The sequence below is a fragment of the Ursus arctos genome, unplaced genomic scaffold (assembly GCF_023065955.2).
Source record: "Ursus arctos isolate Adak ecotype North America unplaced genomic scaffold, UrsArc2.0 scaffold_2, whole genome shotgun sequence".
NCBI lineage: Eukaryota > Metazoa > Chordata > Mammalia > Carnivora > Ursidae > Ursus > Ursus arctos.
Window position 1 is genome coordinate 66,468,324 of NW_026622874.1, and position 23,099 is coordinate 66,491,422.

The 23,099-nt window shown below is 55.5% G+C and overlaps 1 protein-coding gene across 4 annotated transcripts in view; it reads right to left on the bottom strand.

Annotated features, from left to right (window-relative positions):
• The window catches only part of LMF1 (lipase maturation factor 1), a 96,667-nt gene extending 75,648 nt beyond the window's left edge, over positions 1–21,019 (bottom strand). The window contains exons 1-3 of one of the 4 annotated variants that reach the window (XM_044379214.3): positions 20,827–21,016; positions 8,761–9,070; positions 2,080–2,090 (exon numbers count right to left, since the gene is read on the bottom strand). In XM_044379214.3, the coding sequence (XP_044235149.3) occupies positions 2,080–2,090; positions 8,761–9,070; positions 20,827–20,998 (493 nt within the window). In that variant the 5' untranslated portion in view covers positions 20,999–21,016. Of the gene's footprint in view, positions 1–2,028; positions 2,091–8,760; positions 9,071–20,826 lie in introns of those variants that run through there. The other 3 variants (XM_026485498.4, XM_057314911.1, XM_048225081.2) reach the window with 3 other exon arrangements.
• Between the last annotated feature and the right edge of the window lie 2,080 nt (positions 21,020–23,099).

Sequence of the window (23,099 nt, forward strand, 5' to 3'; positions counted from 1 at the left end):
CCTGAGCCAGGGACCGGGCAGGGCAGTGCCGCGCCAGTGGTCCTCCCCTGGCCCTCTTCTCCGTCCTGACGCTTTACCCCCGGGGGTCGGTGCTCCTGCCCCCACCGGGAACAGCTCGGTCCCCTCTAATTCCACCACTCTCCCATCACGTGCTCTCAGCTCTGAGTGTCTCCGTGATGCATCCCGTTGGCGCTGGGTCCTCACCTCTGTCTGCGGGCAGACGCTGTTCCAGTGACGGCTCGAGGGACTATTACGCACCCTCATCCTTCCTAACTGTCCCTCACGTTGCACAGCTTTGTGGGCAGCTGGGTGGCTGCGGTTTCAGCTCAGGCCCCGACCTCAGGGTCGTGGGACGGAGCCCCGTGTCGGGCTCTGAGCTCAGTGCAGTCTGCGAAGTTTCTCTCTCCGTCTGCCCCTCCCCGCCCTGCATGCGTGTGCGCACGCGCTCTCTCTCTCTCTCTCGTATAAATAAATATTGTTAGAAAGTTGTGCAGCTTCACGTAACGCATGGAGACCCGCAGCCATGTGGACGGACCCGCTGCGCTCCCTCAGCCTGTCGCGTGTGTCTGCTCTGGGGCACCGTCAATCTCAGAGCGCAAACAACCTATTTTGTCGGGAGTGCTGTAAAGAAAGACAGAGGAGGAACACAGGCTTTCACGGTGACCCACAGATTCCCGCTCTCCGCGCTCGGCTCTGCTGTCTGAAGCCTGGCTTTCCCTCCTGTCCCTCCTGCGCAGCCTGGAGCCCCATGGTGGCGCCCCAAGTGCGCCTTTGGACACTGAGTTCACTCCCCCGATCTGAAGCCTCCGCGCCCACACAGGGTCCCAGCTCCCATGTCAGCACCAAGGTGCACGGGCCCACTGCTCCTGGGCACTGAGGGCCATGGCCTGTTTCCCCCACTGCTTTCAAAATGCTCCCTCTCCCCCGGGTTTTCAGCAGCACGTGGATGAGCGGGGAGGCACAGCCTCTTCCCGCTCATGCTGTGCGGGGTTCACTGGGCTGCCTGGGTCTGACATCTGTGTCTTGTACCGCATCTGGAAACTTCCTCCAGCTGTCCCCTCCCCTCAGGGCTCCATACACATGCCACCAATCTCTGAGCTCTTCCCAAGGGCGCCTGAGCTCTGCCTGGCCCGGGCGCCTCTAGGACCCCTCCACCCCCCGCTGTCACCCCCACCCTGCCAGCCAGCCCATCCAGGGAGTCTTTCATTTCAAATATTGTATCTTCCACTGGGTTCTTTTCTCATCTCATCAGTTTCTCTCCTGAGAGCTCTTGTCTTCATTCACTAGGGCTTCATGCCCAGTCACGACAGCTGTGCGAGACCCTGGGGATTCCTCCTGTGGCTGGGGATTCTGCCTGGGCACTAGGGGTGTTGTGCTGTGGGGCGTGTGGGTAGTCATGACCCCGGGAGTGAGCAGACGTCTCTGTGGTATCAGCACGCAAGGTGGTTCGACCCAGAGGGAAGCTGTGCCGTGCCCAGCCCCGCCCACTTGGGGGCTGTCCTCTCCTCAACCCCGCCAGCAGCCTTGGGCCCACTGCCTGCACGTTTCTGAACAAACCCTGCTCCACATGTTCACTCTGGGTGCACCATTCCCCACAGAACACGGGCTGGGGGGGGGACCTGAAGTCCCCCCCTTACCAAACCAAGGAGAAACCCGACCGCCTCTGGGGTGTCGTCCAGTGTTAGCCCCAGGCGAACCCCTCCACAGGCGTGTGTCCCCTGCGAACTCGGCACGGCCTAGAGTGGGGAGAGGCTGGCCTGCAGGATGGCCTGACCTTCCCCCAAGGCACAGAACTGATCCGTGATAACACAGCGCGGTCACCGCTGTGGGACTACTCGTCCCAGCCGTGTGGACACTGCCATCTACACAAACACACCTGCACATCACCAGTCCCCTTATCTGCACTGGTCCACCACTCGGGCAAGGAAGCCAGCGTGGGCCACGATTCCAGGTTAAGTAACTGACATCAGACAACACAGTGACACCTGCCATGCTGATGACACACAGGAGAAGCATACAAATACATACCCCACATGCAACGCTAAACTCCCACGGAGTACGTTTCTGATTTTCACTTACCAAATGAATACCTAAAAAACAAAAGGAGAAAAACATGTTAAAATTTTGCCTTGCCGGGGCCCTGGGTGGCTCAGTCGGCTATGCGTCTGCCTTCAGCTCAGATCCTGACCCGGGTCCCGGGACTGAGCCCCACTTCAGGCTCTCCGCTCTGCTTCTCCCTCTGCCCCTCCCCCCCATCGAGCCTGCTTTCTGTCTCTCTCTCAAAGAAAATCTTAAAAAAATGTTTTTTGTCTTGTTTTGTCAAAAAACTTACAAGATTAAAGTATCAGTCTACCCAACTAGGTAAAGCTCAACTCAGTGACCCCAGGACACTGTAGGTCAGGTCACAGACCCCGTGGATGTTAAATGTGGTGGGAGAAGGTGGGGCGGGGGAGACCTGCCCTTAGGTGCTCTCTGCAGGGGCCCACCCGCTGCCTGGGGCCCAGGAGCCTTTTCTCACCAGGCCCCATCCCACACAGGGATCTAAGGCCATGCCCACAACAGGCCGATCAAGAAATCTTTTAGGAAAAAGCAAACGTAACAATGGATATGTCAGTAAATAATTTCTGTAAGTAATCCAACACCATGAAAATGTCCTACCCTAGAATTTGAAAGTTTCAAGGATGCCCAGTACCCCGAGCACAGATTATCACAAAGGGGACCCTAAATGAAAGGCATCTGGTCCCCACACGCCAGGGGTTAAGGAAGGGCTGTCTTCACAGTGGAGCACGATGCGAACATGGGTCCTCAGCAGCACACAGGCGCTGGGTGTGCGAAGCCACTGCTCCCACCGAACGCAAATGGCCCCACTCTGCTCCCTGAACCCCGCGGAACCGAAGCAGTTCATTTCTATGCATCGACTCCATCTTTAGCAGATACTCCGCTGCCTGACATCCGGGCTCTGGGCAAGGATCAAGGCAGAGCTCTGGGCGGCAGGGCTGCAGGCCGGGGCCGGGGCCGGGTGGGGGTGAGGGGCCACGTGGAGCGCTGCTGTGTTTAAGACAAAACGAGGTTTTCACTGTCGACAGTCAGAGGCGAGCAGCCATGCAGCGCACCCCGCGGCCCTGACCCTGACCCTGCACCCCCACGGCCGTCTGGCATCTGCTCTTGGTGCTCTTTGAAGTGCAGGCTCTGTCCTCTCGCAGAGGGACATGGCAAAGGCGCTTCCTCCACAGGAAGGGACCCCCTGAGCCTCCCCGACCTCGGTCCAAGTTTCTGGAGATAATCCTTTCTTCTTTTGGGGGGCCAGGAAGGTGGGGAAGAGAAAAGGAGGTTGCACAGCCGTCCTCGCTAGCAACAAAGGAGCCCTTTAGGAGAACTGCCAAAGTAAAGCACAGATAAAAGGATCAGAAAGCCGTTTTGGAAAACTGATGCTAAGTGGGGCGGCGGGAGCAAAGTCACAGTTAAGGCTTCCAGTGTTCTACCAGGCTCCGCCGGAGACGGACAGAGCTGGTGCAGTGAGACTCTTCTGTAAACTCACTTAAACTTCCTGCGGTCACGGCTACTGAACTCTGGCTCTCTCTTCCCATGTCACGGGTCCCCAGGACGGTTAAGCTCCTAGAGCAAGAGGACAGACACCTGAAGCCCCACACTGACATGATCAGTGACTGAACAAATGAACATGCAGGGCCAGGAGACCCGTGTCCCCTGCACAAGTGTCCTGACGCGTGGCAGACAGGACCTCAGCCGGGAGAGGAGGGGCAGCAGCAACACGGACAAGTCACGTCGACGGCACCGACTCTGATGTGCCGTGACGAGGAGGGTGCGTGGTCTCCGTGGCCTTCTCCCCAAACTCACAACCCAGTCCACTCATGAGAAGAGCATCAACCAAGTCCCGGCAGAGGGACGTCCCACAGCACCCTGACCAGTCCTCCTCAAAGCCGGGGAGCCAGAGACACTGTCGCAGCCCAGAGAAGCCTGAGGGGACATGATGCCTATACAGTGGCTGCTGGAGGGGCTCCCGGGACAGAAGAGATCAGTGTTAGCTCTTTAAACATGACAAGGAGGAGGCTGACAATACACGAAGCTGGTCGGGGGTACACAGGAATTCTCTGTACTGTCTCTGCAATACTTCTGTAAGCCTACAGCCATTCCAAAATGAAGTTTATTCAATTAAAAGGAGAAGGGGAAGTGGCCAGGCAGCAACGGAATCTGCCTGTGGGGAGAGCTCCCTCCAACCCTGCTGGGTCCTCACCCGCAAACAGACCCCTGTGCGTGGCGCCCCCGCAGGCCTGCACAACTTCCTTCCGCTGAACAAAACCTCTGGGACTCTGGGCAACATGCGAGGCAGACAAACCCAAGTTCTCAGCGAGAACAGCACGCACGCACGGTGTGCTCAGACGTGCGTACCGCAGCCCACTGCATCTGAGGACAAGGACACATCAGCTCGGGGGCCGCCTGCCAGCCGTGTGCCCGGCCGCCTCATGTGAGGCCCGTTCTTTCTCGATCCAGTCCCGGGGCGCCTCCTCCCCGTCTCCACCTGACAGACGGCGCTGCGCCCCTTCTAACAAGGCTTCCCTCCGTAAGCAAGTGGAGCTGCCGACAGTCATCTCTCTGCCCCTAACCGCATGGCCTCAGGGACAGACACCCCGGTGTTGCTCCTGCCCCGCAGCACCAGAAAACGAAAACCTGTTCCGACCACACTCCACAGCGGATGATGGCAAGGGGGCAACTGCGAAGTGAGAACCCCAAAGCCATGCAGCAGCCCCACACGTGTGTCCCTGGAAACCCCGCGCCCTCGCTCGGGCTCGCCCTGCACCAGCGCCCTGATTGCTGGCTCGCAACAGCCTCCGGGAAGCCCTGCGGGGACGCGGGACCCCCAGTGCCAAGCCCCGCTCATACCTCCCGTCCACTCACCTTCTGTGCATGAGCAAGGCCTTCCTGCAGCCGCTGCATCCCTCCCTCTACTCAGCCAAGGCAGAGAGAAGCCCGAGCCCAAGACAGCGCCGCAAAGGAAATGACCCTGCTCCTGCCTCGCTCTCCTGCACACCAGCAAAGCCCCAAGGGGTCCCGGGACTCACGCCCCTGCCCCTAGCTACTTCCTGCAGCACCCAGGCTGCTCTCCTGGGGTGTGGGGTTCCCGTTCCCTAACAAGGGCCATGAGTCTCAGCCTCTAGGGCCTGAGAAACCAACATCACGTCTGCCCTGGTCTTTAACACAACGCTGGTGGGGAAGGCGGCGGCCGGAGTACATGGAGAAATCACCTTAGGTTTGCCCAACATATGAGAACAGTACGTCTTAACTGCCCGTAGCTGGAACGGCAGACACCCAAAATGAAGCTGGCACGTGCCCTTGACAAAAAACAACGCCGTGTGGGAAGTGGAGCTGAAAGATGTCGTGAACGTGGGGCCACACTGGGTGCTAACAGCAGAGGAAGGTTCTGGAAACACTTCGTGGGTAAAATCAGGAGGATGCGGAATCTGATGAAACATGGGAGAAGCGGGGAGAGTCAGCGCCCCAGGTCCCCCGGGTCCCACCCCATGACTGTGGAACTGCAGGCACAGGGGTTCATGGGGCAGAAGGGGGTGGCCTTGGGTGGCTGAGCATCCAACGTGGCAACGCTCCCTCACAGCCCACGGCTGCCCCACGCCCAACCACAGGCCACACTGCTGCTGGCCCTGCAGCTCTGGGACAGGGCCTGCCAGGGTGCTGCTGCCTCTGGCACGGCCCCCGGCTCACCCCCGGACTCAGTCCTTCATCCCAGCCCCCACGTCCCCAGGCTCCCTCCAGCTGTGCCTCCTGCAGCCACAATAAGGACTTCATAAAATCAGCACCCCACCCCCCGAATCTGAGGGCACGGGTCATCACTCTACAGAGTGCCCACTGCCTGGAGGGGAGCCACTTTCCCTACAATGAGATCTCTGGTCACTGCCACCATGAAGTATATTTGTGAGCTCCCACCGGCCACGCAGTGTCAGGAACGAGTCAGGAGAGCGGGCGAAGGGTGGTCATGGCTCCGGAATGTGCAGGATGCTGTGTAAGGCCACCTGGCTCTGCCCCACGACATCTGCCTTGGAGACTCACAGTGCCACCGAGAATGAGGTTTAGCTGCCTCCCTTGGCAGCAATGCAGGCCTCCAGGGTGCCCTGGCGCACTTGTGTGAGATGCCAGGACTTCGGCAGGGCACTAGCCTGAGCCGGGAAGAAGCTGAGCGGACGCCCAGCAGAGGGACAGGAGAGACAGAGGGCCTACTGAAGCAACAGCCACCGCACACGTGGCAAAGGCGGGAAGACACAGGGCCAGCACCACGGGACCCTAGAGCAAGGCTGCAGCACCCCGGAGAAGCGCCACGTGCACCTGCCTGGCGCCTCCTTGCCCCATGGGGGCTTCCTGTCCCCACCATGGGACACCAGCTGGACAACACCTGGAAGACATTCTGTCAACAGTGTCCATTATCAGAGTGTCTCGCCCCAAACAAATATTCCTTTCTCTTAACTTTAAATAAACGGGACATGCAAGGAACAGTCTGTGTCTAAGTCTCATTTTGGGTGCCAGGACAAAGAAAGCCTGTTGTCCACATGAGCGGGCCTCACTTAGTAATGTCACTCTGACCCCGAAACTCTCGTCCATCAGGAAAACCCGCGTCAAGGGCGGGGCTGGAAAGACCGTGGAGGCAGAGGGCGCCGGCACCCCTCCACAGCCCCACATCCGCACCACACCAGCAGCTCGGCCACGAGGGAAGACACGTGCACCGTGAGCCAGGTAAAGAAACCACGGGTCCCCGTTGACAGGTTTTGTTTTCTTTTTCACTTTTCACCCAAAACATCTCATGCATCTACTTTTATTTTATTTTGCTTTAGTGAGCTTAAATTAATCTGAATCACATTTTTCTTTTTTACATATCCAAGGGAAGGGGAGCAGAATCTTTTCCAGTCAATATAAGACTATTTTTGGCCACGTGTACCCAAACTGGTTTTCAAAAATTTAAACATGGGGTTAATCTTTCTTGACCATATTCTACACATGACTAGGAAATACCTTTTACAGTAAACTTAAATCAGAACGATGTCTCTCATTGTTAGACACGGTAGGTCGTGACCCAAGCCACATGCCACGCGTGAAGTGTGCCACCCCACCCATCCACGGAGTCGGGTGCGCTCGCTGTGTGTGCTAGAACTCTCCCTCCTCCGGCGTGGATTAAAATCACACATCTCAAAAAACAGCAGCCTCTTAAGGCATCACAGAAAAACCCAGCCAGAGTCCTTCTGTGCTGGTAATCACCTACTGACCGAGAGATGGAGGCAGAAAGGACAGCACCTCGGGCGTCTGACCTCTGGGAATTCCGCAAGGGAAGGAGCAGACGGGGGTGGAGGGGGCCACACCTCCCAGCTCCTTTGCAGCTGCTCAACAAGCAGGAGGCACATGGGACAGTCACCCAGACCCCACCCAAGGCACCCCAGCCCCTATTTTTCACCCCCACGGTCAACAGTAACACACCAACAGGAGGGCCCTGGGACTGGTTTTCAGGGTGACCGAGATGCCCAGCCCTCCTTGCCACAGACCGGATCTGCAGGATGGGCCTCCTGCATACATGCTGAGTGTCCCCCACACCTGTCCTACCCAGTGCAACGCTAACCAGCATTTCCCACGGCCAGGAAGAGGACCAGGCAAGAGTCCAGCCCAGACTCCTCTCCAAGTGGCACACACCTGCACACGGGGACCAGGGCACAACTGCACTCGGGGGAGCAAAGGGGGCCTGCCAGACGGCCCCCAGCCCATGGCCACAGCCCTAAGGAACCATTCAAAATAGACCTGCAAGATGGGACTGAAGGTCAGGGTGGTCTGGGTTAGAGCCCCCATTCCGGGAAGACTGCATGAGCCTCTCCATCCCAGGCCAGCGCTGGACGAACTACCAGGACACTGGACTTACACTTTTTGCCGAGAGGACAGACGACGCCTTGGTCAGTGCACAGGGGCAGACACCCACATCTACTTCCTACGCATCCGTACAGACACCAATCCCATATCCCAGAGCTTCTCTCAAGATTTTGCCTTTTCTTAGGGTCCCCTGTGCTGCCTCTGGAGCCCAGAACTGGGAAGAAGAGGGGCACCCTCTGCTCAACACACTGGAGCACCCCGTGGCCGCTGGACTTTAATCGGCCCCCCTGGGCCGCAGCTGCCCTGTCACACCCCCTCGGTTCCTGCAGGACTTCTCCAGCCTCCCCGGCTCTGTGAAGCTCCACCGCCACCTCTGGCTGCTTGGAGCGGGAGCTTGCTCACTCTTCTCCTCCCCCTGCCAACTCGGAGCAGGGCCAACCAGATCTGTGACTCCTGGCACTAGCTGGTAATGGTTCCCCTTGAACAAGGAAGGAGCTGGAGCTGGGAGGAGCACAAGAAACAAGCCTGCAAATCAAGCCCCCACCACCAGAGCACTCCCAGGAGCTCACGAAGGGACCCTGCATCCACCTCACAGGTTCCCCGGCCCCAGGAGGCCGACTGTGGGAGCTCTCTCGGTGGTGGCCACGCCACACCCTACAGAATCGCGATTATTCCCAAAGAAGAAAGTTCCTTAGATTTTGGTCTACTGGCAACCAGCAGACTCTACTACCACCTAACTGAAGTGACGACAGTCCCCTGAGTTCACGTAGGAAGCAAGCTTGCTGCGTCTCCCCAGCTGCCACGAGGTTCTGGCTTGTGCTGCAGCCTGTGACGTGCCCAGGACACGAGTCACAGTGTGCCTGGACTCCAGTTCTTCCTGCTTACCAGATCTGTCCCACGTTGACCAGGGACATGTAGAGAACCCAGAGAGTGGCCATGAGCACCATATTGGCACAGCCGGTGACCAGGACGAAAGATGAGATGCCCAACCCGAGAAGTGCGAGGGCGTCCAGGTTGGAGTCCATGTGTGACCAGTCCAGCAGCCAGAGCACAGTCGGCGCATAGCTCACGGCGTCCCAGCCGACTGGGCCCCGAAAATACTGCTGTACGCTCTTCAGGTACGTGCGGCAGGGCAGCAGGCCCCGGTCTCCGATCAGCTGCTTGTTCTGATGGAAAGCCACCAGGAACGCCACGACTGGAAGACAAAGACCAAAGGACCGTGAGCAGGAGCACGGCCACCTGTGGACACGTGCAGGAGGGGGTCTGGCTGGGCGAGAAGATGAGCGGGCGTCCGAGCCATGGTTTGGAGTCAAAGAAGGGACACAAGAGGTCCTATTTCCAAAATCCTGGGGGAAACACGGGAAGACCCAATCCGGAGAAGCCAGGCTGTATGTGTACACGCATACAAACCTACATGGGGTGTGTGTGTATGTGAGACAGACGCTGGTGTCACACACACGTGTGGTTACAGGTGAACGGCCAGTTACGGACCCCTGACTGCACTCAGCATTTGTCATGATAACACACGTCCGGACGGCCCACGGGCCTGGTCCGCGGTGCCCCTCCCAGGCGGGCTACAGCTCACGTGGAAGTCACAATCGCCCGCATTCAAACCGCTAGTTGCCTTCAAGTCCCACCCCTACAAGAGCAGTTGGCATTCTCTAGACTGAGTGTTGGCACAGATGTGTTTGCACAGGGATGCCACAGGACAGGAGAGAGAGGACAGCATTCCCATCTGTGAACGTGAAGAGCAGGGAAACTCAACACCCACCGAGGGGAAAGAGCCAAGCAACAGGCCATCTTGGGGCAGCGCCACACACATGGCCTGGGACGCCCGCCCCGCCGCCGCTGCAGGAGCACTCACACTGACGGACACAGCGGCGTCGCGGGGCAGGGATGGGGCTGAGCGTGTGGTGCTTTAGTCTCTAGTTCCACATACACCGCTTTAGGCTCACGGTTGGAAACATGTGCGACCCCTAGTCTAAAGCAAAACCGGCCACAATCAGCTAAGCACATGAAGGAAAGTCTATGAGAAAACAGCACCAAGGCCGGAGGGAGACGTTGGAACACACTCTCAGAAGGACCGGACGCCACACTGCAAGGTCTCTATTACACGTCGGGTCCCCTGCTCAGCGGGGAGTCTGCTTCTCCCTCTGCTGCTCCCCCTGCTGTGCTCTCTCTCTCTCAAATAAATAAATAAAATCTTTTAAAAAAATAAAGCACAAGCGAAATGATAAGATTTTTTTAATTGAATGAAAATTGAAAACACAATATATCAAAAATTTCAGGATGCTGTTGAAGCAGCACTTGAGGGGAAACTTACAGTAAAGCACTCATGTGAGAAAGATAGAAAGGGCTCAAGTCTAAACTTCCACTTTAAGGAATCAGAAAAAAATAGCAATGATACACAAAACAAGCAGGAGGAAAGAAACCTTGAAAAACTGAAGAGTGGAGATCAATGAAATTAAAAACAAGAAAAAATACAGAAAATCAAGAAAACCAAAAGTTGGTTCTTCAAAAAGGTAACTGATAGACCTCTAGCCAGACTAATCAAGAAAAAGAGAGAGGCAGTATCAAGAACAGAGAAGGGAGCATCGCTATTGGTCCCACAGACATTAAAAAGACCATAAAGAAACACCACAAATCGCTCAAGGATCGTCAACTCAGCAACTCAGATGAAACAGACAAATTACTTGAAAGACACAAACTACCAAAACTCACAAAAGAAGAAATATAGGTAATAAATCATGACGAATCGCATGCCAGAAATACAAGGCTAGTTCAACACTCACAAATCAGTGTGATTCACCAAACTACCAGACGAAGAAAAATCGTACAACAGTCTCAACAGACACAAGATAAAGCAGTGACAAAATTCAGCAGCCGCTCATGTAAAAACTTTCAGCATGTTGGGAACAGAAGGGAACGTCATCAGCCCATAAGGGCAGCTATGAGACACCGACGGCCAGCACCAGACTTCTGGCCAGCACTTCAGCCCCTTCCCCCAAGATCTGGAACAAAACAAGGACATCTGACCACCCTACTGAACAGTGTATGGGAAATCCTAGCTCATAAGGTGAGGCCAGCAAAAGAAGTAAAAGTCATACAGACTGGAAAGAAACTGTCTTTATTAACAGATGATATGATGGCCTGTGTAGAAAAATCTCAAAAAATATACCAAAAACCCCTCTCGGACCTAAAAAATGAGTTTATCAAAGTCAAAGAATACAAGAGCGATACATAAAAGTCAACTGTATTCATATGTATCAGCAATGAACTGTAATCTGAATTTTTCTTAATTACAATAAATAGCAACCCCCAAAAATACATAGATAAAACTCTAACAAAATACACGCAGAATCTGTATGTAGAAAACATACAAAACACTAACAAAAGGAACCAAAGAAGATCTACATAAGTGGAGAGATACATCATATTTGTGGACTGGAAGATTCAGCATTACAGAGATGTCCGTTCTCCCCAAGCTGATCCCTCCATCAAAACAGCCAGTAAGCTTTTCTGTTGGTATCGACAAGCTAAGTCTAAAACGAATATGGAAAAGCAAAGGAACTAGAATGGCCAAAATAATTCTGAGAAAGAACAAAGTTGGAGGACTCATATTACCCAGTTGCAAGAGTTACTACAAAGCTACAGCAATCAGGACAGTGGGGTACTGGCAAAAGGAGGGACCCGGACGTCATGGAACAGGACACAGAGCCCAGGAATAGGCCCACACAAATACAGCCCGCTGATCTCTGACAGAAGTACAAAGACAGTTTAATGAAGGAACGTCATCTTTTCAACCAACGGCACAGAACAACTGGACGACCATAAGCAAAGAGATGAGCCCAGACACCTATTTCACACCTTACAACTGAAATTTACTCACAAAGGACCGCAGACCTCAATGTGAAGTATAAAAGCAGAGAACTTCTAAAAGAAAATCTGGGGCTTGGGTGTGGCAATGAGTTTTCAGACACAACACCACAAGTGTGACCCAAGAAAGAAAAAAACTGATAAACTGTACTTCATCCAATGAAAAACTCCCGCTCTGTAAATGATATTTGTAAGAGAATGAAAAGACAAGCCACAGATTGGGAGAAAATATTTACAAACCACATAAAGGATCTGATAAAGGACTTGTATCCAGAATATTAAAGTACTTTTTAAAAATTCAAGAATAAAGAAACAAACGACCCAGTGTTTAAAGTGGGCAAAATATGTGGACACGGAAGTCATCTGTTTCACACAATTAAGATACACAGATGGTAAATAAACACAGAAAAGATGCTAAATATCATTTACTGGAGAAATGCCAATTAAAGCCCCCATGCAATCTCACCACACACCTGTCACGATAGGCAAAATCTGAAAACCTGAAAATACCAAATGCTCCAGGGGATTCAGAACCACAGACATTCGTTGCTGGTGGGAAAACTGCTACAGCCACCGTGGACGACGCATTGGCAGTTTCTTCTAAAGTTGAACACAGATTTACCATATATGACCCAGAAATTATACACTTAGGTATTTGCCCACGTGAACTGCAAACTTCCATTTCCACAAAAGCCTGCATGCAAATGGAGCAAACAGGGGCTTGGTTCACAACTGCTAACGTGGGAAACAACACAGAGGCCCCCCCAGCGTGGGAGTAAACATAAACACAGGTGGTGCATGCCTACAATGTGGTAACAGTGGGGAGAAAATAACACCAGCCACCGACTCACACCGCAGCACGGAAGGATCATAAATGCCCTTTTCTAACAGAATCCAGACCCAAAGGCTACATACTCTAGGATTCCTTCTATACTAGAAAAGGCAAAGCCACGGGGGCAGAGCATGGACGACAGCGGCCGTGCAGGGAGCTGGAGGGGGCAGATGACTACATGCACAGGGGAAGTTGGGGGGGACACAACCACTCTGTATAGTGCCAGGGAGATGGGTAAGCATGCATTTGTCAAAACACATAGAACTGTATGTCACAAAAAATGAACTTTAATGTTTACAAACTATCGAAACAAGCCAGCCCGCAGGTCAGAGGATGCCAGGATGGAATGCAGATTGTGACACATGAATGGCACTCTATGGCAGACGTCTAACACGACCACACTGTGCAGAAGGGGGAAGGGAGGGCTGGCCTGAGTAACTCCAGAAAATGCTTTGAGTGAGAACTGTAAGGACAAATACCAAAGGAATGGTTGAGAAACCCTGCAGTCCGGTTGGTTTTTCTCACGGCGCGTGCCAACAATTCTGAAACTGCTTTGCACGTGCCGTGGGTGGAGCAAACAAAGCATGGCGGGGCAAGATTCCCACCGTGAGACAAGGAAGTTCTGGAGAAGCAAGGAAGGAAGGCGCGCACCTACCCTGCGTCCTGGATTAGCACCGGAGAAGCCAGTATGAATTCATGTTAACCCTAGCAGACATTCAGATGGATGTGCGGGAGACAACCAGATGTGAAGGACCACACATGACATCGGGCCCTACCGGCATGCAGATCTGGGTCCCTAACACCACTTCCCAGTAAAGAAGTGACCCCTGGAGAAATGGTGGGGAAACACAGGCGGGGCGAGCTGCAGCAGGAGGGCAGGCAGCAGAGGCAGGGGCACAGGCGGGGCGGGGGAAAGCAGCAGTGCTGACTGGAGCCGGACAGTCTGAAACCACAGGAAGGAACAGCATGGGATGTAACCCAGAGCCTCACTCAACGTGCGGACTGGTGAAGACGTGCAGAGGAGACGCGAACCTTCCTCACAGAGAAATTCCCAGTGATATGTGGAGATCCCCCTCCCAGGGTGGTGCCGAGTCCTCCCTCCCGTGGGGCTCGGGCTGGGCCCAGGGCGCGGCTTCCACGGGACAGGGAACAGGCGGGAGGAGACACCTGGAAACACCTTCACCAGGTAATCCAGGTCAGCATCCTCCGCGGCGAGTCGTGTGGACTCAGGCACCCGATCTGGTGACAAGGGCACCTTGCCTCTGTGACCCGTCTCATCCCGAGAAACACCAGACAAACCCAACATGAAGGGCATCGGACCAAATATGGCACCAGAACTCAAAATGAGCAAGGTCATGAAAAGCCAGGGAAGTCCTACGGACTGCCACAGACCAGAGGGGACGGGGACGAAGGAGACGAGGCGGCCAAGTGCAGTGTGGCCCCGGGAGGGGCCCTGGGGCGGGAAGGGGCACTGGTGGGAAATCCCAATAAAGTCCGGAGTTTGCTTAATAGGTTGGGTTTTTTCCTTCCACGTTTCTTGAAAGCACGCCATATGCAGCTCACAGCAGCGGAGAAAGAGAAGTGAGGCCTGACCCTCACATGACCACCGGAGGCCAAGGGGCAGGCACTGGTCGTGGAAGGGGCACTGGCTGTGAGTCACCTGAGGGCGAAAGCCCACCACCCAACCACAGAGGGTCAGTGGGAGGGCAGCGGAGTACACGCTGGCGCTCTTCTCCCTCACCTGCCTCCGCCTCGGGCAGAAGCCAACCAAGTCCCCATGCTGCTGACCTTCGAGGGCACCTCCACAGCGGTGCTCCCCTAGGTGGCGCCCAGCCTGTCTCCCCCCTGACTTAGGCTGCTGTGGCCCATTCCAGAACCCTGGGGCTCAAGCGCACGGGGGACCTAATTAGCGATGACGAACAGAGGCAGGTCCTTCCTCCCTGCAACCACAATTCACACTTCATTGCCAGGGAAGGAAAACAAGATTTGATCTAACCAATCAGTTTTAGGACTTTTTTTTTTTTTTAAGTAATCTTTATGCCCAACATGGGGCTCGAGCTCATAACCCCAAGATGAAGAGTCGGATGCTCCACTGACTGAGACACCAGGGAGCCCTGGTCTCACCAATTAGCTCTTCTTTAAAAAGACTGTATTTATTTATTTATTTGAGAGAGAAAGAGAGAGAGCACACACGAGTGGAGGGGGGGAGGCAGAGGAAGAAGCAGACTCCCCGCGGAGCAGGGAGCCCCAAATGGGGCTTGATCCCAGGACCTGAGGTCACAACCAGAGCCAAACGCAGATGCTCAACTGACTGAGCCAGCCAGGTGCCCCTCACCAATTAGTTTTAAAAAGCAATTCTAAGGCAAGAAGCATAGGAAGCTTCCTATCTCATCAGGAAACAATGAACAAAGCTTGGATTAAAATTTCAGAAAAGAAAACCTATTTCAATTTCCATTCCTGTTATAGAAATGGCTGAGTAGAAAGAAGAAGCAAAACTGTCAAAATATCATAGCATCTCAAAAACTAAACCAATAGCACCTACAAGGGCTTAGTCAGCCCCTACCCCCACCCTAGGAAGGCAGAAGTCAGCCCTACCCGCCCCCAATCCCAGGAAGGCAGGAGTCTGCCCCCACCCCAATCCCAGGAAGGCAGGAGTCTGCCCCCCACCCTCACCCTAGGAGGCAGGAGACAGACCCCCACCCCAGCCCAGGAAGAAGGCAGGATACACGCCCCTCCCCCAGCCCAGGAAGGCAGGAGACAGGGCCTAGGCAGGGAGGTTCCCTCAGCCACTCACTGGGGGTGGGGGTATGGGGGAAACCCAGACACTGATCTAGGAGAGGTGAGCAGATTACCTAAATATGCATTATCAAGGTTGTCTGCAAATATTTTCTTTAGAGAACACAAATTTAGTTTTCTCTCCCATTCAGATGAATTGCTATAAAATTAAAACAGAATCATCCCCAAATGCCATTCTCGGCTGGCTGGTTTTTATTGAGTGTGGTTAAATTCTGGGCCTCGGCACAGTAACACCCAGTGCTCTTTCGTCAGAGGCATGTGCTACGGAGAGCTCAGAAGGAGGCAGTGTTACTTGCTTCTTAAACAACCTGGAAGCGTTTTACAGGGAACCTTGTAAAACTAAGCAGAGCATTTCATTAGAATGCAAGGGGCCTGGAGCGCAGAACAAGAGCTAATTTCCATGAACTCTCAGAACTGGTGAAATCTCACAACTACATACAATGAAGCTCTTGCAATTGGTTCCATTTTTCTCCTCAAAATTTCCGAAGGACACCTAAGAGTTCTGCCAGTGCCAGTGTGATGCCCCTTCGGTGCTGTCTGAGCAGTAGGAGCCCCGGGTGGGGGTGGGGTGACGTCGTGTGCCCAGACCAGGAGGGCAACAAGCTTCTGTCTCTAGAAAGTACAGTGTAGACTCACCTCAAAGAGCAACCGCTGGTCGGGGGCGAGAAGTAATAAAACTCTAGCACGTGTAACAGAAATAAGGAAAGCCAACAGAGCAACTGCACAAAACATGCGTGTGAAGCAAAAGCAGGAATTAGAGTTGGACCAAAACTAGCCTTGAGACCCTTCAGAAGTAGGATTTTCAAAGAAATGTTGCTCCAGGGACTCCAAGGTAACAGTGGGAAACTGAGATGTGCAATCTGCTTACGTGTAACGTCCCCTGTGATGGGGGAAACAAGGGCAGAAGAGAAATTATGACATTTCCGTAACTACCCGCAGCGTACTGACAAGTCCTCGAAACAGGCAGAGTGACCTTCCTCTAGGGACGCAACTGGCTCCATGTGGACACTCTGCTAAGGGCAAAAGGCCATCTTAGCCTGACCCCCACCCCAGGGCCCTCTAAGTCTACTTTAACATAAAAAATTCCTTTGGAAACTTCCTTTCTCTCTACCCCCGCCCCAAGATCCCCCAAGCGTATGACCCACCGATATACATCTGAAGGGTCTCGTGACTGAGGGTTTATTAGATGGTAATAAATGACCTTTTCCTAATAATAGGTAGCCCCCTCCGGATCCTGGAAACCTTGTTTCCAAAATTTCTGGGAGACTTACACTGTCCTTAACCCCCTCCCGACTTGAAAGCATATAACTGGCCGCCCCTCATGACCCTGGTGCAGCTCTTTCTGCCCACAAGTTACCTGCCCCCTGTGCTTTAATAAAACGAACTTTTTTGCACCAAAGATGTCTCAAGAATTCCTTCCTGGCTGTGGGCTTCGAACCCTAACATCTTTCCTACATCACTCTGTTCCACAGTGCTAGGAACCCCCTCTGGAGACCCCTACATCACCACTTGTGGACACTCAGTGGACCAGGGCAGTCACAGCAGCAGGGTCCACAGGGCCTGGGAGGGGCCCATCTTTTCCAACAGACCTTCACTTAGCTTCGTGAAGTGGCTTCTCAGGCAGGCTCCAGGCAAGCTGGGAGGCTTGATGGGACAGGGGTCCCCGAATGGGGCATATTTGGGAACCACTGGGGTGTTTGGATACACAGGGATCTAGAGACAGCAGACTGGGCAGGGCTTTGCAGCTCCATGCTCCTTCCCTGCCGCCACACCCCCCCACACCCCTCCTGTGGGTGTCTTCCATCTGCTGTTCCCGTGTCATATCCTTGATGATGAACCAGTAACCATAAGTAAGGTGTTTCCCTGAGTTCTGTGAGCTGTTCCAGCAAACTACGGTGCTCGAGAAGGGGGTCATGAGAACCCTGACTTACGGCTGCTGACAGCCTGGGTGTGTGAGTGCCATCTGGAGTGGGGGCGGTCTCGTGGGACCGGGCCCTCAGCCTGGGGAGGGGGGGTGGTTCTGCACCCATGCCGGGCAGATAGTGTCAGAACTGCCTGTGAGGAATCCCCCCCCACCACATTTGGTGTCAGAGTGTGTCAGTAGAAAAATGAAAGTGTTGGGGCTCTTGGGTAACTCAGTTGGCTAAGTGTCTGCCTTTGGCTCATGTCATCAGTCTGGCACAGCCCTGCATCAGGCTCCCTGCTCAGCGGGGAGTCTGCTTCTCCCTCTGCCACTCACCTCACTCCTGCTCTCTCTAATAAATGAAATCTTAAAAAAAAAAAAAAAAAAAGAATGAAAGCATTTCTGTTTAGGCATCTGGGGAAGAGCAGGGGTCAGGCTGTGTGAAGACTTCTCATCATCAACCCAAAAAGTTCTGAGACAACCTGCTCTGACTGAGAATGGAAGACCGAGGCAAATCAATAATTCCCACGGGTGCAAGAAAAACACACAAAGTTCACCTCCAAATTCTTCCTTGAAAAGTTGTTTGGGGATAAATCCCAGCAAAAAGAGAGAATAAAAGAAAAAAGACGGCAATATGAGATCTGAAGAATTGTGAATACAACCCAGAGGGAGTCAGGGGGCCTTTGGGGTGGGCCGTCTGTGTCCTGAGTGTCCACACCAAGCGTCTGTGTCCCGAGTGTCCACACCAAGTGGCTGGGGACGGGGAGGGAAGGGGGACACAGGTGGAAAAGTATCCCGTGGGGACAAAGAGTAAAGATAAAGACTAGGCAATAAGGAAATTCTATGAAGCAGGAAATGCCCCTAGATGGAGGGTAGAAGTATAAATAGAACACTGTCCCGGCTGCAAGCTCACAGGTGGATGAACAGGTAGACTAAAGACAGTGTTTTAAGAACCTCTCACATGTGCAGAGAATGAAGCACGGGGCAGAGGTGCGTCATTCAGCCTTGTGGTGGGTCAGGAGTCCGCAAGGGCAACTATAAAATTCAACATCAAGTGAAATGTGTGGACAGCCCCTATGGCATCATGAAAAACCCTGGGACTTCAGAAACTCCGAGGTAGCTCATGCTACCAGAAAGATCCTGAACCCTCTAGAAAGAGACCAATGCAAGAGGCGTGCCCACTTGCCCAGGGCCATCTGTCAGAGAACCTTGTCAATGGAAGATGGGAAACCAGTTCCTTCATGTAACTGAAAAACACTGACTCTATTCCAAATATAGAGAAAAGATAGGAAAAAACGCATGTCTCAAAGCAAGTGGTTCTGTGCTCAGCACAGGGCTCAAAACGTATGCGACCCAGCAGCTCAGAACTGTCTCCTCAAGAACGAGCAGAGGATCCCCGTGGAGATCAAAGGCAGCCCCGCTCACCAGAAAGCCTGAGGCTGGTGTTAGCAAGCTTGCTCTCTGCCAGGGCTACAGGCTCCCCGGTAACAGTCTACTAAAGCCTCCTCCGGGAACTGTCTTCGCTCCGTCTTTTGCTAAGTGACAGCTCATTCAGAACAACTATGTAAAACTGGAGGACAAAGCAAGGCTGGCAAGAACTATTTTTACAGTAACAAAAGAGAGGGAGGCATGGCAGAAAGCCCACACTGGGGACCCCACAGTCCACCGAATCGCTCCAGAAAGCCTGATGTCCACTGTTCGCCATGAGACGCAAAAGCCACCCTCACCCTCCTTGGGTGCACCCCACTGTTCAGTGTTTCTGGAAGGACACTGCTGCTTCCTCGGGGAGAGGAAAGTGCTTTAGAAATGAAGCTGAGATATTCAGTGCCCCCAGCGTGGTCTAGGCCAATAATGCCAGGGACCAGCACCCTCTGGATCCCTCTAGCAGAGACCACCGGCTTGTCCAGGCCATTTCAGCCTGGTCCCCAGGTTGGTTTGAGGATAAGAGTTTGTGCCCCACTGCTACAGACTTCTAACACTGCTCTCGGACTCAGGGCTCTTGCGCCCTTGAGGGTGCAGCGGCTGGGGCGGGGAGGTGCGTTTGGTGCAGACAGGCCTCAACCTCTGGGGCCAGGGCTGCTGTGGGCTCTGCGCAGCTGAGGGCCCAGAGGCTCCCAGCCTGGTCAAGTGAGGGCTAGGGCTCAAGTTTCACCTGCTCCCGAAGTCTCCACGGTGCCAAGAAGGAGCAGAAGTGAGGCCTGGGGCTCAGCTTGGCCTCTACTCACAGGCTCCCTGGCTGTGCAAGGGGCTGCCCATGGCCGGCCGACGTGCAGCTCTGTGCAGCTCGTGAGTGGGAGGGGCATGTGGCTAAAGGACAGGCTCCGTAGCAGCGTCCCTCGGCTGGCCCTGGCCGATCTCCTGGGCAGATGCCCCCCCCCCCGCCCCGCCCCCACGCCCTGCCCAGGCCAACTGGGGAACCTGGCTCTGGGAAGTGCTGAAGTCAGGGCAGGGGGCAGGTGAAGTTAGCTGCGAGCACCGTCACCTCCCCCCCTCCGAAGCTCCACCTCTCCAGACCTCACCCCACCGGGGGGGGGGGGGGGGGGGGGGGAAGGAGGGGCCTCTACTGTGTAACCCTCTGGAAGGGGCCTGTGGGAGGGGCTCTGGGGGGAAAGCACCCCGGGGGGAGGGGCATCCGGCGACTGGAGGGGGATAAAGAGTTGGGGGGCGCCCCGGGGTCGGGGAGCGTCTGGTGGCGTGGGGGGGGGGGGAGGAGGAGTGTCCCAGAGAGAGGGGCTTCGGGTGGAGCATGTGGGTGTGTATCCGGGGGGAGGGGTGCCCTGGAGGGGAGAGGTACGACCCAGGGGGAGAGGCAACGGGGGGAACGTAGGCGGGGGAGGCTACGGCAGAGAAGGGAGTCCCGGGGAATGGGGCGTCGAGGAAGAGCGCCCTGTAGGGAGGGTCGCCGGAGGGAGAGGAGCGCCCTAGAGGGGAGGGGCACGGCCAGGGGGAAGGGGCGTAGGGGGGCGATGAGAAGCTTCCTATGGGGAGAGACGCCCCCAGAAGCGGCGTCCTTGGGAGAGCGTCGCGGGGTGGGGGAGCGGGACGCCCCACGGGGAGGAGCGTCCCGGGGTGAGGAGCGCCCTGGAAGGGAGAGGCACGTCTCCGGAGTAGGGGCGTTGGGAGAAGCGCCTTGGCGGGGGGGGGGGGGGGGGGGGTGAAGGGTCGCCCAAGGGGGAGGAGCGTCCCGGGGTGTGGGGCGCCCTGGAGGGGAGATGCACGTCTCCGGGGTAGGGGCGTTGGGGGGGAGCGCCCTGGGGGGGGGAGGGTCGCCCAAGGGGGAGGAGCGTCCCTGGGAGAGGCGCGCCCTGGAGGGGGGAGCGTCCTGGAGGAAAGGAACGCCCCAGGGGGAGGTGCGCCCTGAGGGGAGGGGGACGTTCCGGGGGAAGGGGAGACGGGGTGGGGTGGAGGGGGGCTAAAGAGTCCAGGGGGGAGGGGCGTCTTGGTCGGGGGGGCGGGGACTGTCCCGGGGTGGAGGACGGTCTCGGGGACGAGGGCGCGTGCGAAGGGGCAACAGTGACGGGAGCTCCGGGCCCCGCGGACTCACAGTAAATGAAAGCGAGGGCCCTCAGGAGCACGATCCTGGTCAGCCAGAAAGTGCCCGCTCGGAGACGGGCCGAACAGCCCACGGGGTCGCGCCCCGGCCCCGGCGGAGACCCAGGCTCGGGGCCCGCATTCCCGGCCTTCCGCCTCCTCAGCGACTCCTCGGGCGCAGCCATCGCGAGGCCGCCAGTGCGCATGCGCATGAAGCGCCACGCGCCCGGACGCCCCGCCCAGAATGGGAGGCCAGTCCCGTCCCGGCTGGCCACGCCCATGGGCGGGGAGCGCGCTCCAAGTCCGAGCGCGCGCGCGCCCCCCGCAGGCCGCACGGCGAGCTGCAGCAGTGAGGGCAAGGGGTGGGTACCTGGGAGGACCCACATGTACTGGAAAGGGGCTGACCCGTTTGCTCATTTGCGCTTTCATCAGCCTGTGTTGCAGAAGTTCCCGCCGCACTTTCCTACCTAGGCGACTGCCCTCCTGGACCCTCACTCTATGGCTGTTGGAAAGCTTGTGTCTGGCCGGGACCGGGGTAGGCCTGGTCAGCGTCCGCGTGGGCAGCAGAGGACCCTTGCTGGTGCTGCACTCCCTCTGCGTGCCCCTGAGGTGTATGGAGTCGCATTCCAGCAGAGGAAGGGTCAGAGCAGTGGCTTCAGCCGGGGGCTCCAGGCTGCCACTGCCTGCTCAGAGTGTGTGGCCAGGTGTCTCACAGGTGTCCCCTTCCCATGTTCTCATCTCCGCTGTCCCGGAAGGATGTTGGCGAGACAGTCACACAGCTAGCGAGGAAAAGCACGGTCAGCAGCTGGGTCCTGAACTTCAGCCAGATCCTTCAGCTCAGGTCAGCAAAGCCCTTTCAGGCAGCACTCCAACCAGCTCTCCAGACTGCACACCCAGCCCCCTGGGGAAAGTGATGCACTGAGGATTCAGAGGAAAGAAGAACTTACGGACCAATGACCCAAGCAGAACCCTGGTGAAGACACCAGCAACTCTACATTCTGACGATAGGGCAGCCCAGGCACGGCTCAGGAGAGGTGGTGCCAAGTGGGTGGGCTCGTAGGCACTCCTTAGAAGAACCAAGGGTGTGCAGGACAGAGTAGGCATTAGAACCTTCGTGGCTAGTGGGCAAACTGTGAGGTACTTGGAAGCACATCATTGAGGTAGGCGTGGGTTTTTCTTATTCTTCACAGCTCTTTACATATTAAAGATCCTATTCTTGTGTGTAAATTGCAAATGTTTGTCCTGGGTGTTTTGTTTTGACTTCGTACGTATCCTGAGTGTTTTGACGTAGAAATTATTATTGATACTTGTGTGGCCAAATGATCAGTCTTGTTTAATTACATCTTTACCACCTGCGGTGTGAGCTCTGTGAGGGCAGGGAGTGGCTCTGGACATAGACTCCTCAAAATCCGGGCCAAACCAGCAACTTCTAGAACACTTCTTCAGCCTCCAGCTGTCCCTCGCCGGCATTGTTGGGATAATAGCACATGTGCACCTTATAGAGTGAGTTTCTAAAAAGTGCCCCCCCTTTTTTTGCGGTGAAAAGCTCTCAGAGCCCAACTGCAATGTGGGACTTGGAAAAGATTGGCGGGGGGGGGGGGGGGGGGGAGGCACAAACATCTTCTGCATCCTGGTGAGCGCCTAGCAGGAAGGCATGTGCCTGAGGGCTCCCAGCCTTGGGGATCAGGGAGACAGTTAGTCCTGGTCCATGCTTCCAGGTCCTTCCAGCAAAGCTACAATCTGCACCTCCTCTCCAGGGTCCCGGCGCTGCGCTTGGGATGGGCTTACTCAGCTGTCTGGGGAGAGCAGGGAGAATCCGGCGCCCCTCAGCCCAAGCCCACTCGAGCTTCCGTGCATCCCCCGGAAGCAGGAGGTGCTCAGGGGACAGAAGGCAAGGAGGGACAGCTCTGCCATCAGGTGTGACCCAGGATGCTGCTTTTCAGGTGGGGACAGTCCTCACAAAGGGCCCTTTGTCCTCAGCGTCCCCTGGCCCAAGTTGCATTGTTCTCCCTAGAGAAGGGCACAATGGGGCATTGTGTAGAGCAGAAAAGGGCCCTTGTCCAGAATCCAGCTCGCTGGGCTCCAGGCTCCCTCTCCGGGTTTACCCAGGGTGGGCGAGGCCATCAGAGCGTTCTGCTGGGGGCTCATGTTCTATTTCCTCCAGGACCCGCCTTGCTGGGAGCTGACTGCAGAGGTCCAGTGAGTCTGAGGGGCTAGAGCCCACACGGGAGCGGACCTCACGGAGCAGGGCGTGGGCCAAGGAAAGGCTGGCCAGTGGCTTGGTGC